At 43.0% G+C, this 25,710-nt stretch overlaps 1 protein-coding gene across 2 annotated transcripts in view; it reads left to right on the top strand.

The window, feature by feature from the left end:
* The first annotated feature begins 515 nt into the window (after positions 1–515).
* Positions 516–25,710, top strand: part of WDR19 (WD repeat domain 19) — a 107,887-nt gene continuing 82,692 nt past the window's right edge. For both annotated transcript variants that reach the window (XM_054990597.1, XM_054990595.1), the window contains exons 1-12: positions 516–551; positions 2,435–2,526; positions 4,078–4,143; positions 4,948–5,073; positions 9,430–9,545; positions 10,670–10,785; positions 12,170–12,250; positions 20,466–20,578; positions 20,909–21,082; positions 21,956–22,026; positions 22,781–22,953; positions 23,047–23,161. In XM_054990597.1, coding sequence (XP_054846572.1) covers positions 546–551; positions 2,435–2,526; positions 4,078–4,143; positions 4,948–5,073; positions 9,430–9,545; positions 10,670–10,785; positions 12,170–12,250; positions 20,466–20,578; positions 20,909–21,082; positions 21,956–22,026; positions 22,781–22,953; positions 23,047–23,161 — 1,249 coding nt within the window. In that variant the 5' untranslated portion in view covers positions 516–545. The remainder of the gene's footprint in view (positions 552–2,434; positions 2,527–4,077; positions 4,144–4,947; positions 5,074–9,429; positions 9,546–10,669; positions 10,786–12,169; positions 12,251–20,465; positions 20,579–20,908; positions 21,083–21,955; positions 22,027–22,780; positions 22,954–23,046; positions 23,162–25,710) is intronic.

Genomic DNA, 25,710 nt, shown 5'->3' with positions numbered 1-25,710 from the left:
CCCCCGGAATCACAACTGGTCTCCAGGCCACAGAGATCATTTCCCCGGGAGGCCATGGCTGCTTTGGAGGGTGGGCTCGACAGCATTATACCCTTCCGAGGCGCCTCCCTTCCCCCAAGCCCCGCCCTCTCCCGGAATTTCCCAGCCTGGACCTGGCAACCCTCTATCTGAGGAAGGGAGTTCTGACGCGCAGGCGCTTGTGCCCTGGGACTGCGGCGCTGACCTAAAGAGCCTACTGCAGAGCCACGCAGCTGCCCCCGCCCGAGAACCCAACCAGCGTATCCACGAAAGGAGGAAGCACGGTGAGTTTCCTCTCTCAGACGCTGTCCCGCGTGTTTATTTTCGCGCAGGCGCGCTCCTGCCGTCCCCTCTAGCTCATGAAGCGCAGGGGGGCGTGGCCTCCGCGCGCCGCTCTCCGCCTTCTGAGCGGAAGTGACGATCACGGCTTCCTCCGGCCCCGCCCGGCCGCAGTCTCCCGGGTGACGCGGACGCCGGGCGGCGGGGAGGGGCGCGCATGCGCAAGGGGCGGCGGCGGCGGCGAGACGATGAAGGTAAAGCTCTGCGGGGTTGCGGCGCTTGCCGCGGCCGGGGCGCCCGGGGGGAAGGAGGGCCGCGCCTGGCCGCCCCTCGGGCCCCTTCCTCGACCGGGAGTGCGCGAGGCCCTCCGGCCCCGGAGAAGAGCCGCTGGCGGCTGCGGAGAGCCTGTCGGGGAGGGCCGCGCTGGGGCTCCGTCTGCGGCCGGGGGGCGGGGGGAGCCCTGAGGGGCAGCAGCGGGCGCGGCAAAACAAGCGGGGGTCGCGCATCTCTCTTCCCCCCCCCTCCCCGGTGCCTTTAAAAACTGGGGGGCGGGGGGGGGCTGAAGGCGGTCCGGCGCGTGCGGTCGTGCTGCAGGTGGCTCTGCAGACACCCCCCCCCACACACACACAGGCAGCAACTCCCAGGCAGGCAGCCCTTCAACAGGCGAAGCAGCTTCTCTCCACACAGCACGGAGAGACAGTACGAGGGGAGGAGAGCCGTTCTGCGGGTAAGAGACGCTGGAGATCTCTGTCAGAACTTGCAGCCGCGGAGAAGACCGGACCTGCCCCGGCCTTGGCAAATGGAGCAGACCCGGAGTCTCAGCGGCGGGACACGCAGCGAAGGGGACAGGCGCGAGGCCGCAGGCCGCCTTCGCCTCGGGGCGGCCTCCCGGGAGACCTTCGAAGACTTCTTCAATCTGCTGCTCCCGTCTCTCGTTGGCAAGGAACTGGTTGGCTGTCCAAGTGATCCATGCGAGTCGAGCATTGAGGGGCCCCAGACACGGCTGCAGTTCTTCTGTTTCTAGAAAATGAGGTTGCAGAGCTGAGAACGGATCTGAAGACGCTCCCTTGAATCCAGAAGCTGCCTTTCTTCCCCCAAATCTCTAGGGTGTGAAAATAGTCCGTTAGGCACAGTGCACTTCATATCTGCACAAAGAGGCTTCGTTCTTACTTCATTTCTTACAAAACTGAGCCAAGAAAGTGCAGTGCTTAAGCCCTCTGAGGCTTGCTTTTTTTCTTGTTGTGACAAATAACAGTTATTTTCTCTCTCTCTGGGGGTATCTTAAGGGATCGTGTTGCAGAGAGGTGTGCCTGCAACTGAATCTGCAAGAACAGAAACACCCACTAAGCATCTTTTCTCAGTATATTAATAGAGCCTCGTGGTCAGATAGGACTAGTTTATTTGCTTTGCAGTGGCGGGGGAGATGTCCAAAGTGGTCAGTTGGTTAGTGAACTCTTGGGCTACAAGTTTGGGTTTTCGGTCTGGACCACATCCTGGTGTACATGCTGTAATATATGCTTGTAAACATTATTTGCTTTCTTTTCCCTAGTAGAGAACGTTCAGGTCGTGTATTTTAACTAGGAATGAAAGTCCCTGCTTTGGGCTGAGAGTGTTTTCTTGCACAGAGGAAAACACCCACTCCATATAGCACTGGTGAAAAGCAGAATACTTGTGAAGTTTGCAAAAAAGGGCAGTCTTCTGTCTGCTCTTGTTCACACGCAAACTCCTTATGCAGTTTACCTTTTCTTTTACTTTCTTTGCACCATGGCATTGATATTTGGGTTTCCGCTGGGTTCTGCTGCTGTAATTTTTCGACTTGCAACTCCACTGCCCCGCATGTATTGCCGTGGTGTTTGGCCCCTCCTGGCAGGAGTCTGTTCTTTTCATAATGTGTCTACTGAAAGCAAGCTCTCCGCAGTAGATTGAGCCCATTTGATTTCTCCTGTATATATTTTATTGGGAGCTGTTAGAAACAGCAACGTATCCCATCTGAGAAATGTTCTGTGTCTCAGTCACACTAACATGACAGATTGTTAGGAATTAGTTTTTATGTACATTAGTTATATTTTGTAAATAGATATAGGATCTTAAATTTTTCTCCTCTGTTTTGTTTTAAACTGTCATTTTTTCTCCACAGCGAGTATTTTCCCTATCAGAAAAAACTGTACTTGGTTCCCCTGTGCTGTTTACCTGGCAGAAAACTTTAGGAAACTTCATTGCTGTCACAGGGTAAGATGCCAAGTTTTTAAGGAGAGAGTTACATAGTGTTAATACTACAATTCACAAATACACTGTTTGGTTATGATAATGGCTTTTTATGCCTCATTTACCTTGTATATATTAATTAAAAACTTATTAAACTTATGAACCAAACTTGAGCCAGTTTGGTGTAGTGGTTAAGAGTATGGGGCTCTAATCTGGAGAGCCGGGTTGGATTCCCCACTCCTCCACTTGAAGCCAGCTGGGTGACCTTGAGCTAGTCACAGCTCTCTGGAGCTCTCTCAGCCCCCACCCATCTCACAGAGTGTTTGTTATGGGCATAATAATAACATACTTTGTAAACTGCTCTGAGTGGGCTTTAAGTTGTCCTGAAGGGCGGTATATAAATTAAATGATGATGTTGTTGGTTGTTGTGGGTTTTCCGGGCTGTATTGCCATGGTCTTGGCATTGTAGTTCCTGACGTTTCGCCAGCAGCTGTGGCTGGCATCTTCAGAGGTGTAGCACCAAAAGATGGAGATCTCTCAGTGTCACAGTGTGGAAAAGGTGTTGGTAGGTCATTTGTATCTACTCAGGAGGGGTGGGGTTGAGCTGAGTCATCCTGTAAGAGTTTCCCAGGGTGTGGAATGCTAATGGCGGGAGGCTTCACTGTATCCTGAGGAGGTTCTTTTGCATATGGATTGGTGCTTGATGTGCTAATCTTCTCCACAGGGCTATTGTCAGGTGTAGAGTGTTTTGTTAGCCTGGTGTTTTTCAGAACTGGAAACCATGCTCTGTTCATTCTTAAGGTTTCTTCTTTCCCTTATGTTAGGCTGAACATAGCCTAACACAAACAGGGCACAGTATCTTATTCCAGGACACCAAAATACTGAACAACACTTCCAACTACTTTGTCAGACTGCATAGGGAAGCCATTGAAATTCACAAGCATAAGCAAAACTTCAACAGGAAAGAAGAAACCTTAAGAATGAACAGAGCATGGTTTCCAGTTCTGAAAAACACCAGGCTAACAAAACACTCTATACCCGACAATAGCCCTGCGGAGAAGATTAGCACATCAAGCCCCAATCCATATGCAAAAGAACCTCCTCAGGATACAGTGAAGCCTCCCGCCATTAGCATTCCACACCCAGGGAAACTCTTACAGGATGACTCAGCTCAACCCCACCCCTCCTGAGTAGATACAAATGACCTGCCAACACCTTTTCCACACTGTGACACAGAGATCTCTGTCTTTTGGTGCTACACCTCTGAAGATGCCAGCCACAGCTGCTGGCGAAACGTCAGGAACTACAATGCCAAGACCACGGCAATACAGCCCGGAAAACCCACAACAACCATCATTCTCCGGTTGTTGTTGTTGTTACGGTTCATAAATTTAATCCTGCATTGTTTCAATAAGTTTCATCCTGCATTGGGCAGGGGGTTGGACTAGAAGGTCTGTGTGGCCCTTCCAACTCTGTGATTCTTTGATTCTATGATTATCACATAAAAAGCAGTTTAGGAACTCTTAAGATTCATTCTTTTTAGAAGGTTATCTTATTGATCTTTTTGCTTCATAGATCCGAACACACTGTAAAAATCTTTGATCGCCATGGCCAAAAGAAAAATGAAATTAATCTACCAGGGTATGTCTTAACAAAGGATTGGAAACTTTTAGTTTTAAAGTGTAAAGTCAATGTTACTTTTAATCAAATAAAAGTTGCGAGCAATAATTTAGCCTAGAACTGAAAACATTAACTTTAAATCATATTGTATAACGGGTCCCAAAAGTGGTGCCCAGGGGAACAGTTGAGCCTGCTGACACCTTTTCTTGTGCCTGCTAATTGTTTTTTGAAAGTGGGTGGGGCCAGGTGTGGCTTTGCAAAGCATAGATTCTGATTGGCCATTGGAGTATTGATGGTTTAAAAAAAAAACATTGCTTTGGCAGAAACTGGTTCCTCGGCACAAGGATCTTCACTGTGTGACGGATGGTAAGCTGCAGCAGCCATTTTGTGGCATTCATATTGTTGCTGCACCCACCACCCTGTGCCAGAATTCCAAATATGCCTGCAGGCTCAGAAAAGTTGGGGACTCCTGTTGTATAAACTCTAAATGTCACTTTTAAGCAAACTTTAATGGAGTAAAAGTTGCAAGAAATAATTTAACTATCTCATTAGATCATTATTTTTATTTTTTTCTCTCTGAAGAAGTTAAATGCTAACTTATTAACATGGTTTTGTGAGAGAGAGGGTTTGAAATTGGAAGAGTTTAGAATTAGGTTGTACCCAGTTTTTAAAAGCCAGCATGATAGGAAATGCATTTGTCACCTTCATCAAATGGTGGCTCAGGGCAGGGGATCTAAGCAAGGTTTGCATTTTCATTCCATGTAAACTTTTTCCTACCAATTCTTATTGAAGAAGTTTGAGTAAATGTCTTCTCTGATAATTTAGCAACTGCATTGCGATGGACTGGGATCAAGATGGCGGCACCCTGGCAATAATTGCCGATAAATCCAGTTCCATTTATCTGTGGGATGCCAATACGGACAAAACCAGCCAGATGGACACTGGTATGAGGTAATAAAAGATTGTGTTAAGATGAACGTGTGTATATTATAACTTTAAAATTTTTTAAATGTAGAGCTAATAGGAAGCAGTATTTTGCTGCTTGTAGGCGACATTGTTGCTGCCATGTGGTTTTCAGTCGTGACCTGTAGAACATTTCGGCTACGATCCTTCCATGCTGATATGGTGCGGGTTTTTATGATTGCTGATGTTCCTGATGGTACAAAGGGAGGGCACCCCTGAATGCCATGTCTTCTGACATGCATTTGTTGGGATGGGTGAACTATTGAGAAGAGAGAGCATTGAGCCAAATCTTGCTGCTTCCCGGGTTTTCCAGGCTTTTCAGCGATTCTCCCATTGCTTCTTAAGTGATCTGAACAGGTTAAAAAAATGGAGAGCAGAGTGGCTGAAGAGCTGCACAAGCTTTTGTAGTCTCTGGACCCCAGGACTGGAAAGGAATTGGGAAATGGTTACGTCAGCATTTTAGGAAGCTCACGTGTGAGCTGTTAGCCTTCGTAGCATTCGCTACGAGGACTTTATCGTTTCTGTCTGATACTGCTGCCATTGAGCTGGATCCTAAAATTGCTAGTTGGATTGCTTTCCAGAAATTTTCAAATTCCGTAGTCCTTTTGGGTACTTCCCATGGATTGGTATTTAAATAATAATACTAAGCATTTACAAAGAACTTCACATATACTATTGTGGCAACCCTTACAGTCCTTTTGTAAATTAGGCAACCGTTGTTATCCCATATTGCAGATGCTGAGGGGGTCACGGTGGCGGAGGCTAAGGTGTAGTGTTCATGACAGAGGTGAGGGATGACTTGGTTCACAACTTCGTCTCCTGACCCTTATATTGCTTGCATTAGAAAGCAATTATTGTTGGAAGAGAACATATCAAAGTGGGAGGATTTTCCACAACCTTTATCTGGCCTATATGATCACATCCGTAATACAGGGAGTGGGGGAAAGAAGCACAAGTTCACATAAGTACATTTTATATTGTATATTTTATGGATTTTATGATAGTTTGATTTTATTGTGATTTTAAGTTGTATTTATTTTTGATGTAACCCACCATGAGCCTGTTCACGGGGAGAGTGGGCTAAAAATTGAATAAAATAGTAATACGAATAAGCTTGGTGTTGACATGCAAGCCCAAGGCTCCTGCATGTTCCTCTTTCCCTTCCTTTGTGTGCTCAGAGTATCTTCTGTGCTTCCCGGTTTGCAGAAAACCACATTTGCTGTTCCATCTGAACAGAAGGTAGGATTCAGTGGTAATTTCTGCTGATAGGACAGATTTCTGTCAGTGGAGCACAACCGTCTCACCTCCTCCCTCCTGTGCTGTAGCCCGAAATGCCACTCCTGGGGGGGACAGTTGCCTCCAGGAACATCGTGGAAGGGGGGTGGGGGGGAGTGGTCGGAGGTTTGCTGTAGGAGGGGGAGAGATCTGTGAAAACGGTATTCTTGCCCCTCTGTGTTACTTTAACATGGGAGAGTCAGGAACAGCGTGCTTATTCTGATCATTAAATTTTGGGAGTAATATTCTGATATTTCTGGTACAGTTTTCCAATTCAACCATAATGTTCCCAGTATTTAACAGTAATGACAAGTATGTCCTTCCAAATTTCTTGATACGGAATTAAAACCGGGGGCGGGGGGGGGGGTAGAGCTAACCAGTGAATGATCCATTTGTTTATTTTTTGAGAATGTTTTTTTTAAAGAATAATGTGAACACTAACTTTTGTTTGTTACTTGTTAGCTCACGTTTTCTTTGATCTGTCAAAAACCTATATTGTGATTTGACTAATATATATATATATTTATTTACATTTAATAATGTAAAATTCAGATGATTAAATTGAGGACTGTTACTTTGATTGTAGCAGACTGAATAGCCCAGATTAGCCCAACCTTGTCGAAAGCTAAGCAGGGGTGGCCATAGTTAGTATTTGGAATGGAGACAACCAAGGCGAACCAAGCCCTGCTGCTCAGAGGAAGGCAAACCACATCTGCTCACCTCTTGCCTGGTGGAAGAGCCCACGAGGGCTGCCAAAAGTCAGTTGCGACTTGATGGCACTTTATTATTGTTGTTATTGTTACTGTGATCGCTTTTGCAAGGGAGAGGGAAGAGTTATCATCAGCTTTCAAGAACAGCTTATAAATATTATAAATATTAAATGTTAATACATTCTGTTCTGCGGAAACCTGGGCCCACTCAGATTTGCTATCCTTTTTCCGGCCCTGCAAGACAGAGATGTTCCACCAGGCATATGGTGGTTGAGGCCAGCCAACCAGCCTCCTGTCATTGGGGGCGTGTGTCCCCCCACCCCCACCTCTATATTCATCTGGTAGCTGGCCGCCCCGCTCCACAGGTTTGTTTAATACATGACAGGTGGTGCAATATGTGCATGGCTGTTTTAAAGTACTGTATTAGTGCTTGGTGGTTTTATACTGTTACGTTTTTATTATTGTATTATATTGTTGTGATCCGCTCTGAGCCCGTTCGTGGGAACAGCAGAATATAAATTTAATTAAACAATAATAAAAATACTCCGTTAACATTTTTATTAAGAATTTTATATAATAAAAAGTAAGCCTACAATTACACAAATACTAATCAAACAAAAAAAACAACTAACTAACATACAAGAATAATGCAACGTACAAATAATACAAAGAAACAACATAAAAAGAAAAGACAAACTATATAAACTAAAAAAGGCTTCAGATTTTCTCCGCAACAAATATTGGTATCATTTTCAAATTTTATGCTTACTCTAAATAATGATTAAAAGGCCTCTGTTTTCTAATTACCAAATTCCTTAGTTCATAAATCCACAAATCATCAAATATTTATTGTCTATTTCATGTAAAAAGTCTTTTAAGGGTTTCCATTAATCAACAAACGAACTTACTGACTTTTAATCAGTGAAGTAAGTTTTGCCGTCATTGCAAATTCCAGCACCTTTGTAAGCCATCCCTCCACTGTAGGCAGTGTTGAACTCTTCCAATTTTGTCTTGCTGCTGTAATCATATATATTATTTATTTATTTATTTATTTATTTATTTATTATTTGATTTGATTTGATTTGATTTGATTTGATTTGATTTGATTTGATTTGATTTATATACCGCCCTCCCCACAGATGGGCTCAGGGTGTCTAACAACATTAAAAGATACATTAAAATCACAAAAACATAAAATCAGTAATTTTAAAAAATCATTAAAATAGTCCAGGAGCAGGCTATTTAAATAAATATTGGGAGTCCATATACAGGCATAGCAGATGGCCGAGGGCAGCCTCCATTAGGGGGAGACCTGTGTAAAGACCAGTAGCATTGGAGGGCCTTATCTACCCTTCAGTACTGATTGTTTACAGAATACACCTTGTCAGACTGATGCAGTATGACATATTCCCAGAGAACATGATATCTGACAAGTTTGAATGATAAATTAATTATACTAACATTTGAGAAGCTGAAGCCATAAGTCTGATATTTTCCTTGGGAAGGAATTCATTCAAGATTGAAATTTTTATTTATCTAATTATAATAGCCAAAATAATATGTTTACACGTCGCTGAGTGATTTGTCTCATCCACTGGAGACGTATGTATCTCAGAAGAAGGAATGTGACACTTAAAGCAAGGCTTTATTACTTGTTTACAAATTTCTGTGTGCTAGTAGTTTGAATGTATGCTCAGAATAAGATTCTATGAAATGGGGTCTAAAATTCCCTAACACCTTTTGTACATAAGTGTCTCAAATTCAGTCTTAAGATTGATTGAAATATTGTCTCTTGTCAACCTTTCCACCATTTGCATATAAGTAAACCATTCCTCTGTTAAAAGATCCTCTCTTGATTTTATAATAATAACGATAACAACAAGATTGATTTATATACCACCCTTCAGAACAACTTAACACCCACTCAGATAGGTTTACAAAGTATGTTGTTATCCCCATGACAATCACCCTGTGAGGTGGGTGGGGCTGAGAGAGCTCCGGAGAGCTGTGACTAGCCCAAGGTCACCCAGCTGGTTTCAAGCAGAGGAGTGAGGAATCAAACCCAGCTCTCCAGATTAGAGTCTTGCCACTCTTAACTACTACACCAAACTGGCTCTCATTTCATTTTAACATCACCCTGTGAAAATACTGTGAAATGTCTTAAGTTAATTACTCGGTTAACATTTAAATGTATTAGTGTTAATATTCAGCTGGAGCACAATAGCATTCTAGAATGTCCTAAGTATTATTTAACAGTCCATGGACTCTGTTCTTACTGTTCATTACTAAAAAATGAAAAAGGTTTAGCTAACTAAAACTTCTTTAAGTGGTTGACAGCCAAAATTATTTTGTATTGCAGGGAGCCAATGTCTTTCTTACATTGGTCAAAAGCTGAAGCCTTACTTGCTGCTGGAACAGCTAAAGGAAACCTGCTAATATACAATCGCCAAACTTCTCGCAAGATTCCTATCCTTGGTCAGTATCACAATGAAGTCAACGTACAAGAAAGAAAAGCAAACACTTAGTGTTAAGAATCTTCTGTAGTATATTACTTAACCAGTGTGTAATGGGTGACTGCTTGGGCTGGATCCAGTCAGATTTTCAGGTGGTGGAAATGGGAGGGAAGGGTTCTCTTTGACCAAGAAAAACACTAGGCTGGGAATCATGGGACTGGTATGCACAAAAACTACACGGGGCGGGGACTGTAATAAGAAGGGGAGTTGGGGGAGATTGAGGGGAGAAGTTGGCTGGATCTAACCCTTTGCCTAATGTATCATTTTTTATAAAAAGGTAGTAAGATGTTGCCTAGGCAGACATAATGGTGAATGTGACACAATGTGACACAATGAATAATGGTGTGATGGTTTAGTGGTCTAATGGTACTATTAAACACAACTACATCTGATTCTGAAGTCGGCGTATGCCATCTGTGTGCAGATAGCAAAATCCAAGTTGCAGGATCACAGGCAAGAGGGTTCTGCTTAGTTTGGGGGGCCTCCAGCTAAGCAGAAGAGTCCAGTTTCCTCTTCCTGTAACTCTGTTCCAGTAGCCTGAAGTTCAGACACCCCTTCCCATGGTTCCTGTGATCTGTGTGTGCATCTGGGATGCAGTACAGATTGATAAGGTTGTAAACATACATGGATGCCCCACTCTCATGAGCGTGGGTGCTATTTTGACAACACAACTGGATGGTGAGGCTCTTAGCTCACATTGTGCCACGGGACCTCGCCCTCTACCGAGGTGTGTGAATCAAATAACTTGGTGCTTAGCCAACAGCAGTTGTCACCATATTTTGAGGACAGTTCTCACAGTACAATGGGAACCAGAAGCCTTGGCATGCAATAGGTTGCCACAGCAGTGCAAAATTGTCTTAAGTTTCATGGCTTTGGATACTGTTTTTGGTTGCCCTAGCAACCTGGTTAGACACTAAGGCCTCCTTGCAAGGATGGGAGGGGGAGAAAGACACCCTGTTCTTCATGGGTCTCCCACTTGCACTTGCTTAAATTATATTCAGCTTGCCTCTAAGTATTTTTAGTATCTTCCCATTTTAGGGAGCAAAATATCTAATGTGGCTTTTATTTGCACAATACTTTTATCAGGTAAACACACCAAGCGGATCACGTGTGGTTGTTGGAGCAGTGGGAAACTTTTGGCATTAGGTGGTGAAGACAGATTGATAACAATTAACAACCACGAAGGAGACACAATCAGAATGGTAATAAACTTGTGATAATGGTATCCAGAAGCTTATAACTGTTAAAGGACAAGAATAGTGTCTTTATAGTTCTCTTGGGCTGTTTTATTTCATGTGTGATTTTTTTTTTAATGTGAGAATAAAAACAGTTATAAATCAAAATCCACATTCTAGCTAATATTGATGTGCTTGAATTAGATGCAAAAAGCACTTTTGTAGTGCATGTGAAAAAGCCCTGTGGATTTAATTTAGAAGATTTTGTGTAGTATAAATCTTCATCATAATGCTACATTTTCTTGGACCGTTCTCTGTTAGTAAGCGTTCCCAGGCTTTCAAATGCTTGCTTCTTTGAAAGGATCACAGTTCATTTTGTCTCTCATTTTCCAATTTGCTTTCCTCACTTTTTTCTGTTTCCTTGGTGGTAGATGTTGAAACATCCATAGTGGTTTTTCTAAATGTCTGTGCTGCAGACTTGCAGATTCCGTCTTCTCATTTTGGTTTATGGGTTTTTCATAGATTTTGTTCGATTTGTACTTTGGTTAGTCACAAATGGAAGATAGAAGCAGCGTATATGTTTTGTAAAGAAATAGAGGTGTACATTCAGGGTATAATTAATCAAAATCTGATCTGAACACACCCTATATGTTAGTCTCTGAATGATAACTATTCTGAATTAAATTTCCTTTGACTTTTGAATCCAAATTCACTGGGCAAGATCTGGCTATTTCTCTTCAGTTGTACTGTGCTTTCAATTTTTATTTTTTTCAAACTGTCTTTTTTCAAGTTTTCATTTCCAGGTTCAGTGAGGGAACCTTGTTAAGTCTGCCTGTTCAACTGTAAAACATGTTTGTTTTTGCTCTTTTGTTTAGTTTATTACTTTTACAAAAGCAGTATGTGAGAGAGGAGACAAACTGTGTTCAATCTCCCTCTTTGATCCTACCTCACGGCACTGAATGCTTGGCTGTTTGAAGTGTTTTTTCCCTCCAATTTGCCCTGCATGGAGCACTTCCTCTGGCATGGGGATGCTCCATCCCACCTGCCTGAAACTTGGGAGGGCGAATCTCTTGAGTGAGGTATGCAGTAGCTGAGAATTTTAATCCAATGAGTTGGGAGAAGAAAAAGGTTACAGGTGGGAATGTATTTCAAAGTAATGTAAATGTCTCCAAAATACTGTAACTACATTAAACGTGTACCATAGCAAGGTTAAACAATAAAACAATCTCAGCTTGAATAAAAGTTCTGTCAACATCTCTATAAATAAATATGCAGATATAGGACAAGATCATTTATCACAACAGCTAGTGGTTTTAAAGCTTGAGGTAAATTCTTGGTCATGAATAGGTCTCTGTTATTGTCATGTGCTTCTCTTTGTTATAAATGCTAATTTTCAAGTCTTATGTTATAGGCAACAGTGAAAGGAGAACCCAGTGATATGCAGTTCATAGTGATGAAGACGGATGACCGATCATCAGGAAATGAGACTACAGTAAGCAGTTAAGGAGAAGGCGAAGCTAGTAGTTACAGACGACAATGTGAACTCTGCTTCAGTAACATTCCCTAGAGGAATGCAGCCAACAGTCCAGATAAAAAAGTTGTACATATAACCTGGGTTAGCTGTTTTTTTTAAAAAAAACCTCTAGTGGTAATCCAGTACATTTATTCATTTATATAAATATCTATACCTGACCTTTACTCTGCCTCCAGGTGACTTACAAATCACAATTAAAACATGACCAATTAAAACCAAATATAACCCCAAATACTCCCCAAAGTATGCCTGCTGTTCATACATCCGTCCAAAGCCCTTGCAAATTAGCAAGCCTTGTAGCTCCTCCTGTAGATCTCCAGTAAATGATCTCTGTTTGCTTCTTCAGGGAGCCCATTCCATAGTGTGGAGTTGTGATGTAAAAGGCCTGATGTAAAAGGGGTCTCCCCCACAAGCAGCTGATCCAAGCCTGCGGGAGTGAAATGCCCCTTTCCCTGGCGCTTCGCAGCAGCAGGAAAAGAAGCATTTCAGTCCCCGTATCAGCTGCTTGTCAAGGAGATCCCCCACAAGCAGCTGATCCAAGTCTGTAGGGGTGAAATGCCCCTTTCTCTTCCACTTTGAAGCAGCACGGAAAGGGGCATTTAAACCACCTGATCACTGCTTGTCGGGGGGAGATCCCCGACAAGCTGCTGTCTCAAGCCTGTGGGGGTGAATTGCCCCTTTTCCTGCCACTTTGCAGCAGCACAGAAAGGGATATTTAAACCACATGAACTGGTTTGCGAACTGGGGCAAGTTTGTGAAAGTTCGTGGTTCATGGCTTGTGAAATGGGACAAACCACTAACCGCACAGTTCAGTTTTTTCCCCGGTTTGTGCCCACCTCTAATGAAGAGCATACAATTTTAGAAAGTGAAGTGAAAGCTTCACTCAGAATAATTAGGAGAAGCAAATCACTTGGAGAAGATGGGATATCAATAGCGTTATTTTAGTCTACAGAAACCGAGTCCATCAAAATCTTAATAAGAATGTGTCAACAAATATGAAACATAAGAACATAAAAGAAGCCATGTTGGATCAGACCAATGGCCTGTCCAGTCCAACACTCTGTGTCACACACTGGTTAAAAAAAAACTAGGTGTCATCAGGAGGTCTGCCAGTGGGGAAGGGACACTAGAAGCCCTCCCATTGATTGCCCCCCCCAAAAAACACCAAGAATGCACAGCATCACTGCCCTAGACAGAGAGTTCCATCTATACCTTGTGGCTAAGAGCCACTGATGGACTTCTGCTCCATATGTTTATCCAATCCCCTCTTGAAGCTGTTTGTGCTTGAAGCTGCCACCACCTCCTGAGGCAGTGAATTCCATGTGTTAATCACTCTTTGGGTGAAGAAGTACTTTTTTCCGTTCTAACCCGACTGCTCAGCAATTTCATTGAGTGCCCACAGGTTCTTGTATTGTGAGAAAGGGAGAAAGATACTTCTTTCTCTACCTTCTCTGTCCCATGCATAATCTTGTACGCCTCTATCATGTCCCCCCTCAGTCATGGTTTCTCCAAGCTAAAGACCCCAAGTGCTTTAACCTTACTTCATAGGGGAAGTTTTCCATCCCTTTAATCATTCTACTTGCCCTTTTCTGCATTTTTTCCAGTGCTATAAGATCTTTTTTGAGGTGTGATGACCAGAATTGTACACAGTATTCCAAATGAGGCCGTACCATTGATTTATACAGGGGCATTATGATACTAGTTGATTTGTTTTCAATTCCCTTCCTAATAATCCCCAGCATAGCATTGGCCTTTTTTATTGCCGTCGCACACTGTATCGACATTTTCAGTGAGTTATCTTCCACAACTCCAAGATCTTTCTCTTGGTCAGTCTCCGCCACTTTGGACCCCATCATTGTGTATTTATATTTGGGGGTTTTGGCCCCAATGTGCATTATTTGCACTTGGCCACGTTGAACCTCATTTGCCATGTTGACGCCCACTCGCCCACCCTCGACAGTTCCCTTTGGAGTGCCTCACAATCCTCCCTGGTTCTTACCACCTTGAACAATTTAGTGTCAGGGTGGTACTTCACAGCTTACTCCCAACTCCAAATCATTAATGAACAGGTTAAAAAGCACTGGACCCAATACTGAGCCCTGCGGTACCCCACTGCTTACCACCCTCCACTGTGAATATTGCCCATTTATACTCACGCTCTGCTTCCTATTCATTATCCAGTTTTTGATCCACAAGAGGACTTGTCCTTTTACCCCATGACTATTGAGCTTACTTAGCAGCCTTTGATAAGGAACTTTATCAAAAGCTTTCTGGAAGTCCAGGTAGACAACATCTATTGGTTCCCCCTTGTTCACATGTTTGTTCACTCCCTCAAAGAACTCTTAACAGGTTCGTGAGACAAAATCTTCCTTTACAGAACCCATGCTGAGTCTTCCTCAGTAGCTTTTGTTCATCAGTGTGCCTATTAATTCTCTCTTTAATAACCAACTTACCCGGTACTGACATTAGACTGACTGGCCTTAATTTCCCAGCGCTCCTCTGGAACCCTTTTTAAAGATGGGGGTGACATTAGCTACCTTCCAGTCCTCAGGAATGGAGGCAGATGTTAATGAAAGGTTACATATCTTTGTCAGGAGATCCACAAGTTCACATTTGAGTTCTTTCAGAACTCTTGGATGTCTGCCATCCGGGCCTGGTGATTTGTTAGTTTTTAAACTGTCTATCAGTCGTAGGACCTCCTTTCTTGTCACCTCAATCTGACTCAGGTCTTCAACACTCTTCCCGAAATCAGTGGTTCTGGAGTGGGCAAGCACCTCTCATCTTCTACAGTGAAGACAGGGGCAAAAAATGAATTTAGCTTCTCGGCCGTTTCCCTGTCGTCCTTCAGTAATCCTTTTACCCCTTGATCATCCAGGGGCCCCACTGCCTCCCTGGCTGGTTTCCTGCTTCTAATATATTTGAAGAAATGTTTATTGTTGGTCTTTTTTTTGCAACGTGTTCCTCATAGTCCCTTTGTGCCTGCCTGATCACAGACTTGCATTTTCTTTGCCACAGCCTGTGTTCCCTTTTATATACCTCACTCCGACTAGCTTTCCACCTTTTAAAGGAAACCTTCTTACCTTTTATAGCTTCCTTTACTTTGTTTGTTAACCATGCAGGCCTTTTTAATACCTATTTGTGCCTTTCCTAACCTGCAGTGTATGTATTTTAGCTGAGCTTCCAGTATTGTAGTTTTAAATAGTCTCCAAGCTTCCACAAGGGTTTTGATCCCTTTGACCTTTCCTTTCAGTTTCTTCAGTATGTACAAGGCACATTGATGCCCCCTCATCTCAGAGAAGTTACCCCTATTAAAGTTAAAAGTGGTTGTGTTGGTGTTTTTGGGCAATTCCCTATTTATGCAAATGCTGAACTCAGTAACATTATGGTCACTGTTCCCAAGCGGTGCATCCACTTTTACATCTCTCACCAGATCTTGGGCATTACTTAGGACCAAGTCCAGGATCGCCTCTCCCCTGGTAGATTCTGCAACCATCTGCTCCATAGCACAGTCATTGAGAGTGTCTAGAAACTCAGTCTCTTTTCCTGACCTGAACACATGTTGACCCAATCAATGTGTGGGTAATTGAAATCACCTATTACTACACAGTTATTTCGCCTAGTCACTATCTTTATTTCTTTCATCATGTTATAATCATCCTCTATCTTTTGATCCGGTGGGCGATAACAAACTCCTAGAGTTAAGTTTCCTTTGGGCCGACTATTTTAATCCGTAGTATTTCCAGAAGCGAATCTAACTCTCTTACCGTCTCACTCTTACTGGACTGTATACGCCCTCTCTGACATACAGAGCCACCCCACCTCCAACCCTTCCCTCCCTGTCTTCGCGATATAATTTATATCCAGGAATTGCCGTATCCCACTGGTTTTCCTCATCCCACCAAGTGTCTGTAATGCCCACAATGTCCATGTTTCCCCCCAACACTGAGCATTCCAGCTCCCCGATTTTACCTTGGACATTCGTATATAAACATCTATCATTTCCCAGGCACGTTCAGCCCGCAACCTTCCTCCTGCTGCCTCGAGACCTTGCCAGGCAGTCCATATTGTTTGTCACCGTCTCAGTGGACCACTAATCCCTTTCCCTCTAGAAAAGTAACAGCGAACCCCTCATCTCATTGAGATGAACCATCCCGAACCAGAGACATTTCGTCTCCTGTCGGCTTTCCCCCAAGATTCAGTTTAAAAACTGCTCTGCCAGCTTTTTGATTTTAAGCACCAGCAGCCTGGTTCCTTCTCAGGACAAGTGGAGACCGTCTCTTTTGTACAGCTCCCGTTTGTTCCAAAAAGCATCCCAGTGCCTCACAAACTTGAACCCTTCCTCCCCACACCATCGTCTCATCCACGCTTTGAGACTCCTCATCTGAGCCTGTCTCTCCGACCCTGTGCATGGAATGGGTAGCACTTCTGAGAAGCCTACCTTGGAGGTCCTGGCCTTGAGTTTCCTGCCTAACAGCTTAAATTTTTGCTCCAGGACCTCAAGCTTGCATTGCCCCACATCATTGGTACCAACATGTACCACGACCACTGGCTCCTCCCCAGCACTGTCTACCAACCTATCTAGAACCCACGTGATGTCCGCTACCTTTGCACCAGGCAGGCAAGTCACCATACGGTCAGTACGTGGGTTTGCCACCCAGCTATCTACCCGCCTAAAGATCAAATCACCAACTACGAAGAGCCCCCCTCCCTCCCTGCCCAGGGATGGTTCCTTGGTGCGAAAGGATACCCATTCACCAACTGAAGAAGAGGTCCCTCCTGAAGGCATATTCCCCTTATCGTCAGTGCGGTGCCCTGTCTCGTCTCAACCCTCATGCTCCCTGGCAGTGGTGGGGCTGCTGTTCTCAGAGTGGGACACATCTAAGAAGTCCCCGAGAGTCTTCTCCACATTTCTGACTGACTGTGTCTGCTTCTCCAGGTCAGCCACCTCAGCCTCAAGGGTGCAAACTCGCTCCCTGAGAACCAGGAGCTCCTTGCACCGAGCGGACACCCAAGACTTGCGCCCAGGGGGCAGATAGTCGTACATGTGACACTCAGTGCAGAACACTGGAGAGCCCCCAACCCCCTGCTGGCATACTACCTTCATCATCTCTCTTTTTTTAAAAAAAAAATTCTTATTATTTTTCTGTTTATACACACACACACACACACACACACAAGAAGAAGAAAAATTTTAAAAAAGAGAGATGCCCTTTGTACTTAGGTGGCAATCAGCTACACTCCGCTGCAGCCCAGGCCACAGACAGACAGAAACAGCAGCTCCTCCTCCCTCCTCCGACTTTCTCCTTCCGCACAGCAGCAACTCAGCCAGTTCTCCCCAGCAGTTAAGAAAAGTTAAACAGTTCAGAAAAGGCAGAACTCGCCACCTCAGCAGTGGCGGCAACAGCTCCCCTTCCTGCTCTCTCCCAGAGCCGAACTGACTGTGGGAAACAAAACAACGGCCCACCGATCGGAAACATTCAGTCTACATTCCAGTTCTGAAAAAACTGAGATGCCAAAGATCTTAACAACTATTGGAAGATCACATTCATTTCCCACACAAGGAAAGTAATGCTCAAGATTCTTCCGCTCACCATATAGGGAACAAGAAATGCCAGACATTCAAGCTTGAGTCAGAGACAGAAGAGACATTAGAATAATATTGTAAATTTATGATGATTAATGGCTCACACCTGAGAATTTCAGACTGTGTTTTGTAGATTACAGTAAAGCTTTCAACTGTATGGAATGTGAAAAACTCTGGATTGTGTTAAAAGAAATGGATGTGCCGCAATATGCAACCTGTACTCTGGACAAGAGGTTACTGTTAGGACAGAATACGGGGGAATAGAATGGTTTCCAATTGGCAGAGGTGTCAGGCAAGGATATATGTTATCTCTCTATCTGTTCAACCTATATGCGAAACATAACATAAAGAAAACTGGATTAGATTTAGATGAAGATGGAGTGGAAATTGGTGAAAGGAGATGCAAATGACACATTACTGGTAATAAGAAGTGAATACTCGAAATAACTACTGAGGTTAAAGGAGAAAGTGTCAAAGCAGGCTTGCAATGGAACATCAAGAAGACAAAAGTAATGGCTACTGAGAAATTGCACAATTTTAAGATTGTCAATGAAGAAATTGAAATTGTTCAAGATTTTCTATTCCTTGGTTTAATCATCAACCAAAAGGGAGACTGAAATGAAGAAATCAGAAGAAGATTGAGACTTGGAAGGGCGGCCATGAAAGAACTAGAAAAGATCCTTAAGAATAAGGATGTGTCGCTGGGTACCAAGATCAAGATAGTCCATACTGTGGTGTTTCCCATTATTATATACGGATGTGAAGGTTGGACAATGAAGGAAGCTGACAGGAAGAAAGTTAATTCATTTGAAAGGAAAGGTGGAAAGCAGTAGGAAAAGAGGAAGACCCAAAACGAGATGGCTGGACTCAATACCACAGCCGCCAGTTTGCAAGATCTACGCAAGGCTGTTAATGATAGGACGTTTTGGAGGTTGTTAATTCATAGGACCATCGTAAGTCCAAGGTGACTTGACGGCACGTAATACACAGTTAAGTCGTTTACTAGCCATCATGCCAAATGCTTCCACTGCACAAATACAAAATGGATCACACTACTGCTTTTAAGCACATCTTCAGAGCAGTTGGGTTTGCAGGTTAATTACATTTTTTTTTAATTTCTCAGCATCCTTGACATCGTCCCAATATTTCTTTTCTCACTAATGTGGAATCATTTGCATTTGTATTAACAAAAGATTAGCGGTTGCTGCACGTAACTCAGTGCTGATGTAATAAGGTTTGTCGCTTAATTATGGTTCTGTAGTCGCTTTCTCAGTCCCTAAAACTAAGTAAAATTTATTGATTATTGTAAAATGGAATTTTTGCCTGTTTACTTGAGAAGTTTCGAGTTTTGTTATCAAAGCAGGAGTCCAGCTGCCCTGTGGCAAGCAATCTCCAAGTAATTTGATTTGTTGCCTGCCACTTCTCGGAGTAGTGGCAGGAGAAAAAGAAATAAAAAGGAGGCTCTTCCCTAGTCACCAGTACATCATTTCCAGGTCTAACCCAGAAGTGACAGTGGGTGGATTTAGGAACCGCCGGAAACTCCTAGAGCTACCCATTGTCACGTCTAGGTTGTACCCTGGAAATGATGTGTTAATAAGTAGCTGGAACCTTATTGTTGTTCATTTTTCTCCCTCCCGCTCTCCACCAGTTGATTGCCAGGCTCCACCTGGCAACCCTAGTTGGCACCTATCAAAAGTTAGTCCAGCATAAGCTTTAGTGAGTCAGAGCTCACTTCGTCACATGCGACAGAGTGTGTTCTGACTCAGGGAAGCTGATGCTTGAATACCAGTGCCCTCCTAAACAGAGGTATGCCCTTCTAAGGCCCATTGACTTCAATTAACTTAGAAGGGTATCGTTTTTATTAGGATAACACTGTACATGTTAATCTTTAAGGTGTCATTGGAATGCTGTTTTGTTTTGCTGCTACAGACTAACACAGCTACCCATCATCGTCGTCGTCGTTAATTACGGTCATAAGACCAGCATACAAATTAAACTACAGACTCGACCTCTCCTAAAGAGCATGAGCGCAAGCTTTCTAGCAAAGGGATTTTATTATACCTGCTGCTACCCATCTCTTATTGTAGATCCAGTGAAGAGTTTTTAAATGGTAGAAAATGATCATATTGATTAAATTCTATTTTTCCATTGTTTAGAAACTACTGTTTTTAATACTTTACCATCCAGATATTTCTAATATGCCTTGAAAATCCAAGGGTGTGTTTCTTTGTTAAGGGTGTTCTTTTTTAAATTCATCACTTTATTTGTGTGAGTGCTGATTAAGTTGCCTCTCTCTGAACAACTGTGTGTGTGTGTGGGGGGGGGATTTATTTTAGTCCTTGAGGTCGGTGATACATAGCTTCTTATTGCACAGTGGCTTATCATTGAGAAAGTTTCAGTTTGTTCTTAATAGTGCTGATATGCTCCTTAAATATATCGACACCAGCTTTTGAAAGGTGCAAGGTATATAACTGCTCTTTGTTAAAATAATTGATGCACTGTTTGTTCATTTTATGCTACTATTATGCTACTAATATAAAGTGATGCTAGTCTCATTCAATATATACTTTTCATTTCGCTTTTTTGCAGGTAAGTGTCGTGGTTGGCAAGAAAATACTGTATCTTTTTAATTTCAAAGATCCAGATAACCCAATCGAACTACAGTTTCAACAGCACTATGGGAGCATTGTGTCTTATAAATGGTAAGTGAGTCATTGAAATCCTAACACAGTATGGAAAAGTGTTTTAGCTTTGTAAGTGTTTTAGTCTAGTAGATTTATTTTCTGTTGCCTGTTTCCTTTGAATACTTCATCATGACTAAAATGCTCTTGAAAAAGAGAGCAATGCCGTGATTCATTTGTCTGCTGTTAAAGTTGTAATGTTGAGACACCCCTCTTCTGTTTCTATATAGGCTCTGAATATATTTTATGCTAGCTCAGGAATTTGAGTGTCTCTCTTCAGCTTTTTGTTCTTGCAGCCATGTTGTGTGGATTGCGTGTGTGTGTATGATTGTATTATTGATACCTCTCTAGGTATGGTGATGGTTACATCATGATTGGGTTCTCACTTGGCTTCTTTGTGGTGATTTCTACGCACATTCGAGAGATTGGTCATGAAATCTTACAAGTTTCCAATCATAAAGACAACCTGACAAGCATTGCAATATCACAGTCGCTCAACAAAGCAGCGTCATGTGGCGATAACTGGTGAGTGGCATTGTTTTCATATGAGGCCATTAATATATCGGGTGTCTCAAAGCAAGTGATGGATACTTGCTATTCAAAACGCTGCGAATGTGTGAAACCACTTTAGCAATTGTGACTCCCATCCAAAGGTCTTTTGTACCTTCAGATGGAATATAGGTGATGTGTGGGTGCGCATGTGCGTGTGTGTGCGCGTGCAGGTGTGCTTCCCAATTTACTCCGAAGGCAGTAAATGTGCAAAAAGTAATGTGCACACAGTTTAGATTCCTTTGTTTTAATATATGGATAAATGAAAAGTTCCTGTATACATTAGGAGAATTAGGAGGCCTCCCTGTGATCTCACGCTCCATGAAGTTCGTAAGATTCATACTGAATTCCACATAATTAAGAACTTTGCTGTATTACTTTCTTTGCAATTACCATGGAGTCCTTTGTGCTCATTGGAGCTGTAATATACAATCTAAAGCTACTGCATTGGAACAGATAGAGGGAGCTTGTACTGGTCATGTCTCCATTCTGTAGATTGTTGGAATGCCCTACTTTAGGGGTCCCATTCTGAATTCAAAGACTGCATGAGTGTTGTGTTTACAGACGGTCATTGCAAACTTCCAGTGCAATTCTAAACAGTGTTACACTTTTCTGAGTCTGCAGTCAATGCACTTCGAAGGGTGTGGCTGTTCAGGATTGCACTGTTTATAGAGTTTTCACGAAGCTAAATGGTTGGGTAAGGGGGACAAATTATTTCAACGCTCTCTAAATACTTCATTTCCATACTTTTTTTTTTACAATTGTTTTCCATAGCTGTACAATTAAAATATTGATAATTTAAAGTGCATGATTAAATAATTATTGATAGTTATTTTCTTTTTGCTACAGCATTAAGATCCATGACCTCTCAGACCTGAATGAAATATATGCAATAATAAACTTAGACGATGAAAATAAAGGTATGCTGATTTCCAAATGGGACATCTTGCCCATTTTTATTGAGATTTGCATCTTGTTGACATTTTTTTAAAATGTGGTGTAATAGCATGCTGGTCATTGACCAGAATGGCTCCAGCTTCAAATCTTTTCTCCGCCATGAAACTCATTGCAAGTAGCCTCGGGCAAGATAATATCATTGAGTCTAAGTGCTCCATAGAGAAGTTATCGTAAAACAAGAGAACCCAAGAAAGTTACCCTGAGCTCCTTGGTGGAAGGGCAAGATCCACATGTGAAATAACACTAATGTGGCATTTTTTCCTTACATAATTGTATGTAGTTTTCTGTCCCCGAGACCAAGGTAAAAGGGTGAACTACTAATAATGACCTGGGATTTCCATTTAGGGAAAGGGGGTGGGATTTCTGCCAGTTCCCTTGTCCTGCTGCAAGACTCCGGTCCTTTATGCTGCTCTTGCAGCTTCCTTTTCCTCCAGGATCAGCATTTCAGGGAACATTTGGTTGCTGCAATGGGAAGGGTAGAAATCCCATTCCACTTGCAGAGGGATATAAGCCAATATGGGTAATGTTGTAGATGATACTAAGCTAAATCGATAGACATACTTTTCTTTCAAGATGTAAAGATGATAGATTTTGCAGAAGTGCTTCTCTGCAATGAAGCCTTGAAGCTATTACTTCGTAAAATCTGAGTTTTGGATTTTTGGGGCAAAATGTGCTCTTTCTGCAAAATGGCAGGCAATCTCTATTTTGATCTTTTAGGTTTAGATCAGCTGTCGTGGACAGACGATGGACAACTACTGGCAGTGTCTACAAAGAGAGGATCTCTTCACGTCTTCTTAACAAAACTTCCCATCCTTGGAGACTCTTGCAGCACACGCATCGCGTACCTCACATCACTTCTTGAAGTTACTGTAGCCAATCACGTTGAAAGAGTATGGTATTTTATTCGTTTTTAAATTAAGTTCAGTGTAAACACTTCAGATATTTTAGACAGTCGTCAGCTACAGCAATATGGTCTCTTTTAGGAGATACCAATTACAGTCTCTGTGGAAGTAGAACCCAGCTTTGTTGCTGTAGGACATTATCACTTGGCTGTGGGCATGAATAATCGGGCATGGTTTTATGCTCTTGGAGAGAACAGTAAGTATATCTCTAGTTCCCTTCTTTAAAAGTAGAGTTCTGCTACAGCATTTGTTGAGTATACTGCCATTCTATAAAATGTAACAGTGATACCTTGTTGATTCTAGCACCTAATTAGTATTTTTCAGAAGTCTTTTCTGTTTGTAGAATTAGATGTTGAGGGGGAGGTGCGGAGATGAGCCAGATAATAGCGGATGCCTGATCCGAGGGCTCTCCATGTAGGCACCTGAAAAGCATCTAAAATACAAACGAAATAGCATCAGGCAAAGGAAAACTTAGCCGTAATAGAAACCAGATGTCCTGGAGCGTTTAAACATCTAGAGTAAACAGATTCTCCTTCAAGAAATTGAAGAGATAATGGAGCAAACAAACCTTCTACAGCAAACCAAGCTGATAACATGGCTGCCAAATTCGCAGAGAAAAAAACATGGAGCATGAGATTTTCAAGTATCTTAAAAGGTATAGAGTGCCAATTATTGCAATTAAAAAGCAAGAATTAATAGATTGAGGAAGGAATTGTTAAACCCAATAAATAGCTAATTAAAAGAAGTGGCTGATACTTGCTGAAGAAGAGTATGATATGAGCAAAGCACATCAAGAGAAAATTATAAAATTGGAGAACCAAGACAACTATGAGATTTAAAGTAGCAGACCTAGAGGATAGAGGTCGCCATACAAACATTCACATTCGTGGCATGGAAGAGCGTGTGGCGGGAGATGATATGGTGGGATTTCTTATCAACTGGTTTAATGCCCTGGTCCCAGACACCCCCCTAAACAGAACAGACTTTTGAAAGAGCTCATCGAATTGTGAGTTTAAAAGTAACAGGTACTTCAACATATAGAGACAGTAGCTTGATGCCCGTGCTTCGCTACGGTATTTAACTACTTTAAATCCAGTTACAATATTTATGAGTATGTAACATTTTTTGGTTTGCAGGGGGGGAGGTTTAGTTGGTTTTGTGGTATAATAGGATATATTACCCGAGCTTCACAAAGGTGTTTGAATAAAGTGAAGCGTGTTGATGCCGAAAACTGATGAAGTGAATTTCAAAATGTAACATTTATTGAAGAGATTTTAAAAGGGAAAGATTGTAGTGCAATAAATAAAATTAAAAATATGTACAACCTTTTTTTTCTACTGAAGGACCTCTTTATAGACCACATTGGTGGTTTCCCCCTCAGGTGATAGGACCACCAGGCTGCTGGGTGAGCTCACTCTGGAGCAGGCCACGTAGAACTGCCCATGTGAGAAGCGGTCCTCCCTCAAGTCAATTCCTGCCACCTTCAGTGTCTGCCCCTGGGACTTGTTCATCGTCATAGCAAAGCAGGCCTTGAGGGGGAACTGCAGTCTCTTGAATTCGAAGGGGTTCTCTGATGGTATGAGTGGTAGGCGTGGTATGAACACCAATCCCCCATCCCCCCCAAGCACTGCCGGTGAACGATGTGGCCTCGATGATGTTCCTATGGAGGGCTTTCACTTGTAGTCTGGTGCCATTGCAGAGTTTGGGTGGGCTGAGGTTCTGGAGCAGCATCACAGGAGCCCCCACTTTGAGGAGAAGCTTGTGGGCTGGGAAGCCAGGAGGGATGAGCATGTTGAAGAACTTCACAGGGTAGTGGACCGCATCTTCCATTTGCACCACTGAGTCCACAGATCTGTACTCCATTTTGAGTGAGTTAAGTTGTGTTTCATTAATGATGGCACCCTTGGCAATTTTGGGGGTCAGAATGCCACACTTGCACAGCCAGTCCATGGACTTCTCTGTGATAGTGGTGATATCAGGGTATATCGTGCCTGTTAGGTATGCTAGGGTTGTCACTGCTGTGCCCGGGCCTGCAGGGATGGTCATCTTTCCTTTGGACTCAGGATACGCTCCATCCCCTATTTTTAGTAAGAGTTCAGAGAATTCCCTAGTGGACACCTCGCCTCTCAAGTGGACCCTCATGTTCTTTCTTAGTGAGAGTTTCCTGATGAGGGGCCACAGATATGACGCCTTGACACACACGGTAACCTCATCAGCTCAAGTTCCCCTTGGGACTCCAGCCAGCAACACAGTGACTCCCCACCCCCCATCGCTCTTTCGCTGCCCCTGACATCTTTGAGGGTTATGCTCAGTGCCTCAAAACACCCCTTAAGCGCCATGGTGCTCTCATCCCAAGCAATGAGCTTACAGTTCCGCAGCACATGGGCCACGTTGCTTTGTTTTGAGATGCTGAACAGGAGTGTTTCTGCATGGGTGCAGTTAAGATGTAGCTTGAAGGTAGTGAAGGGTCATATGCCATGCCTGAGCCTTGACCTTCCATGGAAGTGAGCGCCTCTCTACTTGTCTTCCAGGATTGCTTTGCTCATAGAGAGAGACTGCTGCTCTTTGTACCTTGGGGTGATCTTGCTGATATTTGGCCACTGCTGCTCGGTTCTCTGCAGGAGCAGGACGTGCATATTTCCTTGCCATATCTCTAAGTTGCTTACTCTTTTTAGCATCGGTGTATCTTGCACGACATCTGCCAGAAGGCTTCTTGGGGGCAGTAAGAGGTGATGGCTGTGAGAG

This window comes from Eublepharis macularius, chromosome 10 (assembly GCF_028583425.1).
Source record: "Eublepharis macularius isolate TG4126 chromosome 10, MPM_Emac_v1.0, whole genome shotgun sequence".
Taxonomy (NCBI): Eukaryota; Metazoa; Chordata; class Lepidosauria; order Squamata; family Eublepharidae; genus Eublepharis; species Eublepharis macularius.
Note: the sequence above shows the minus strand (reverse complement) of the source record. Positions and strands in the feature narration are given on the sequence as shown.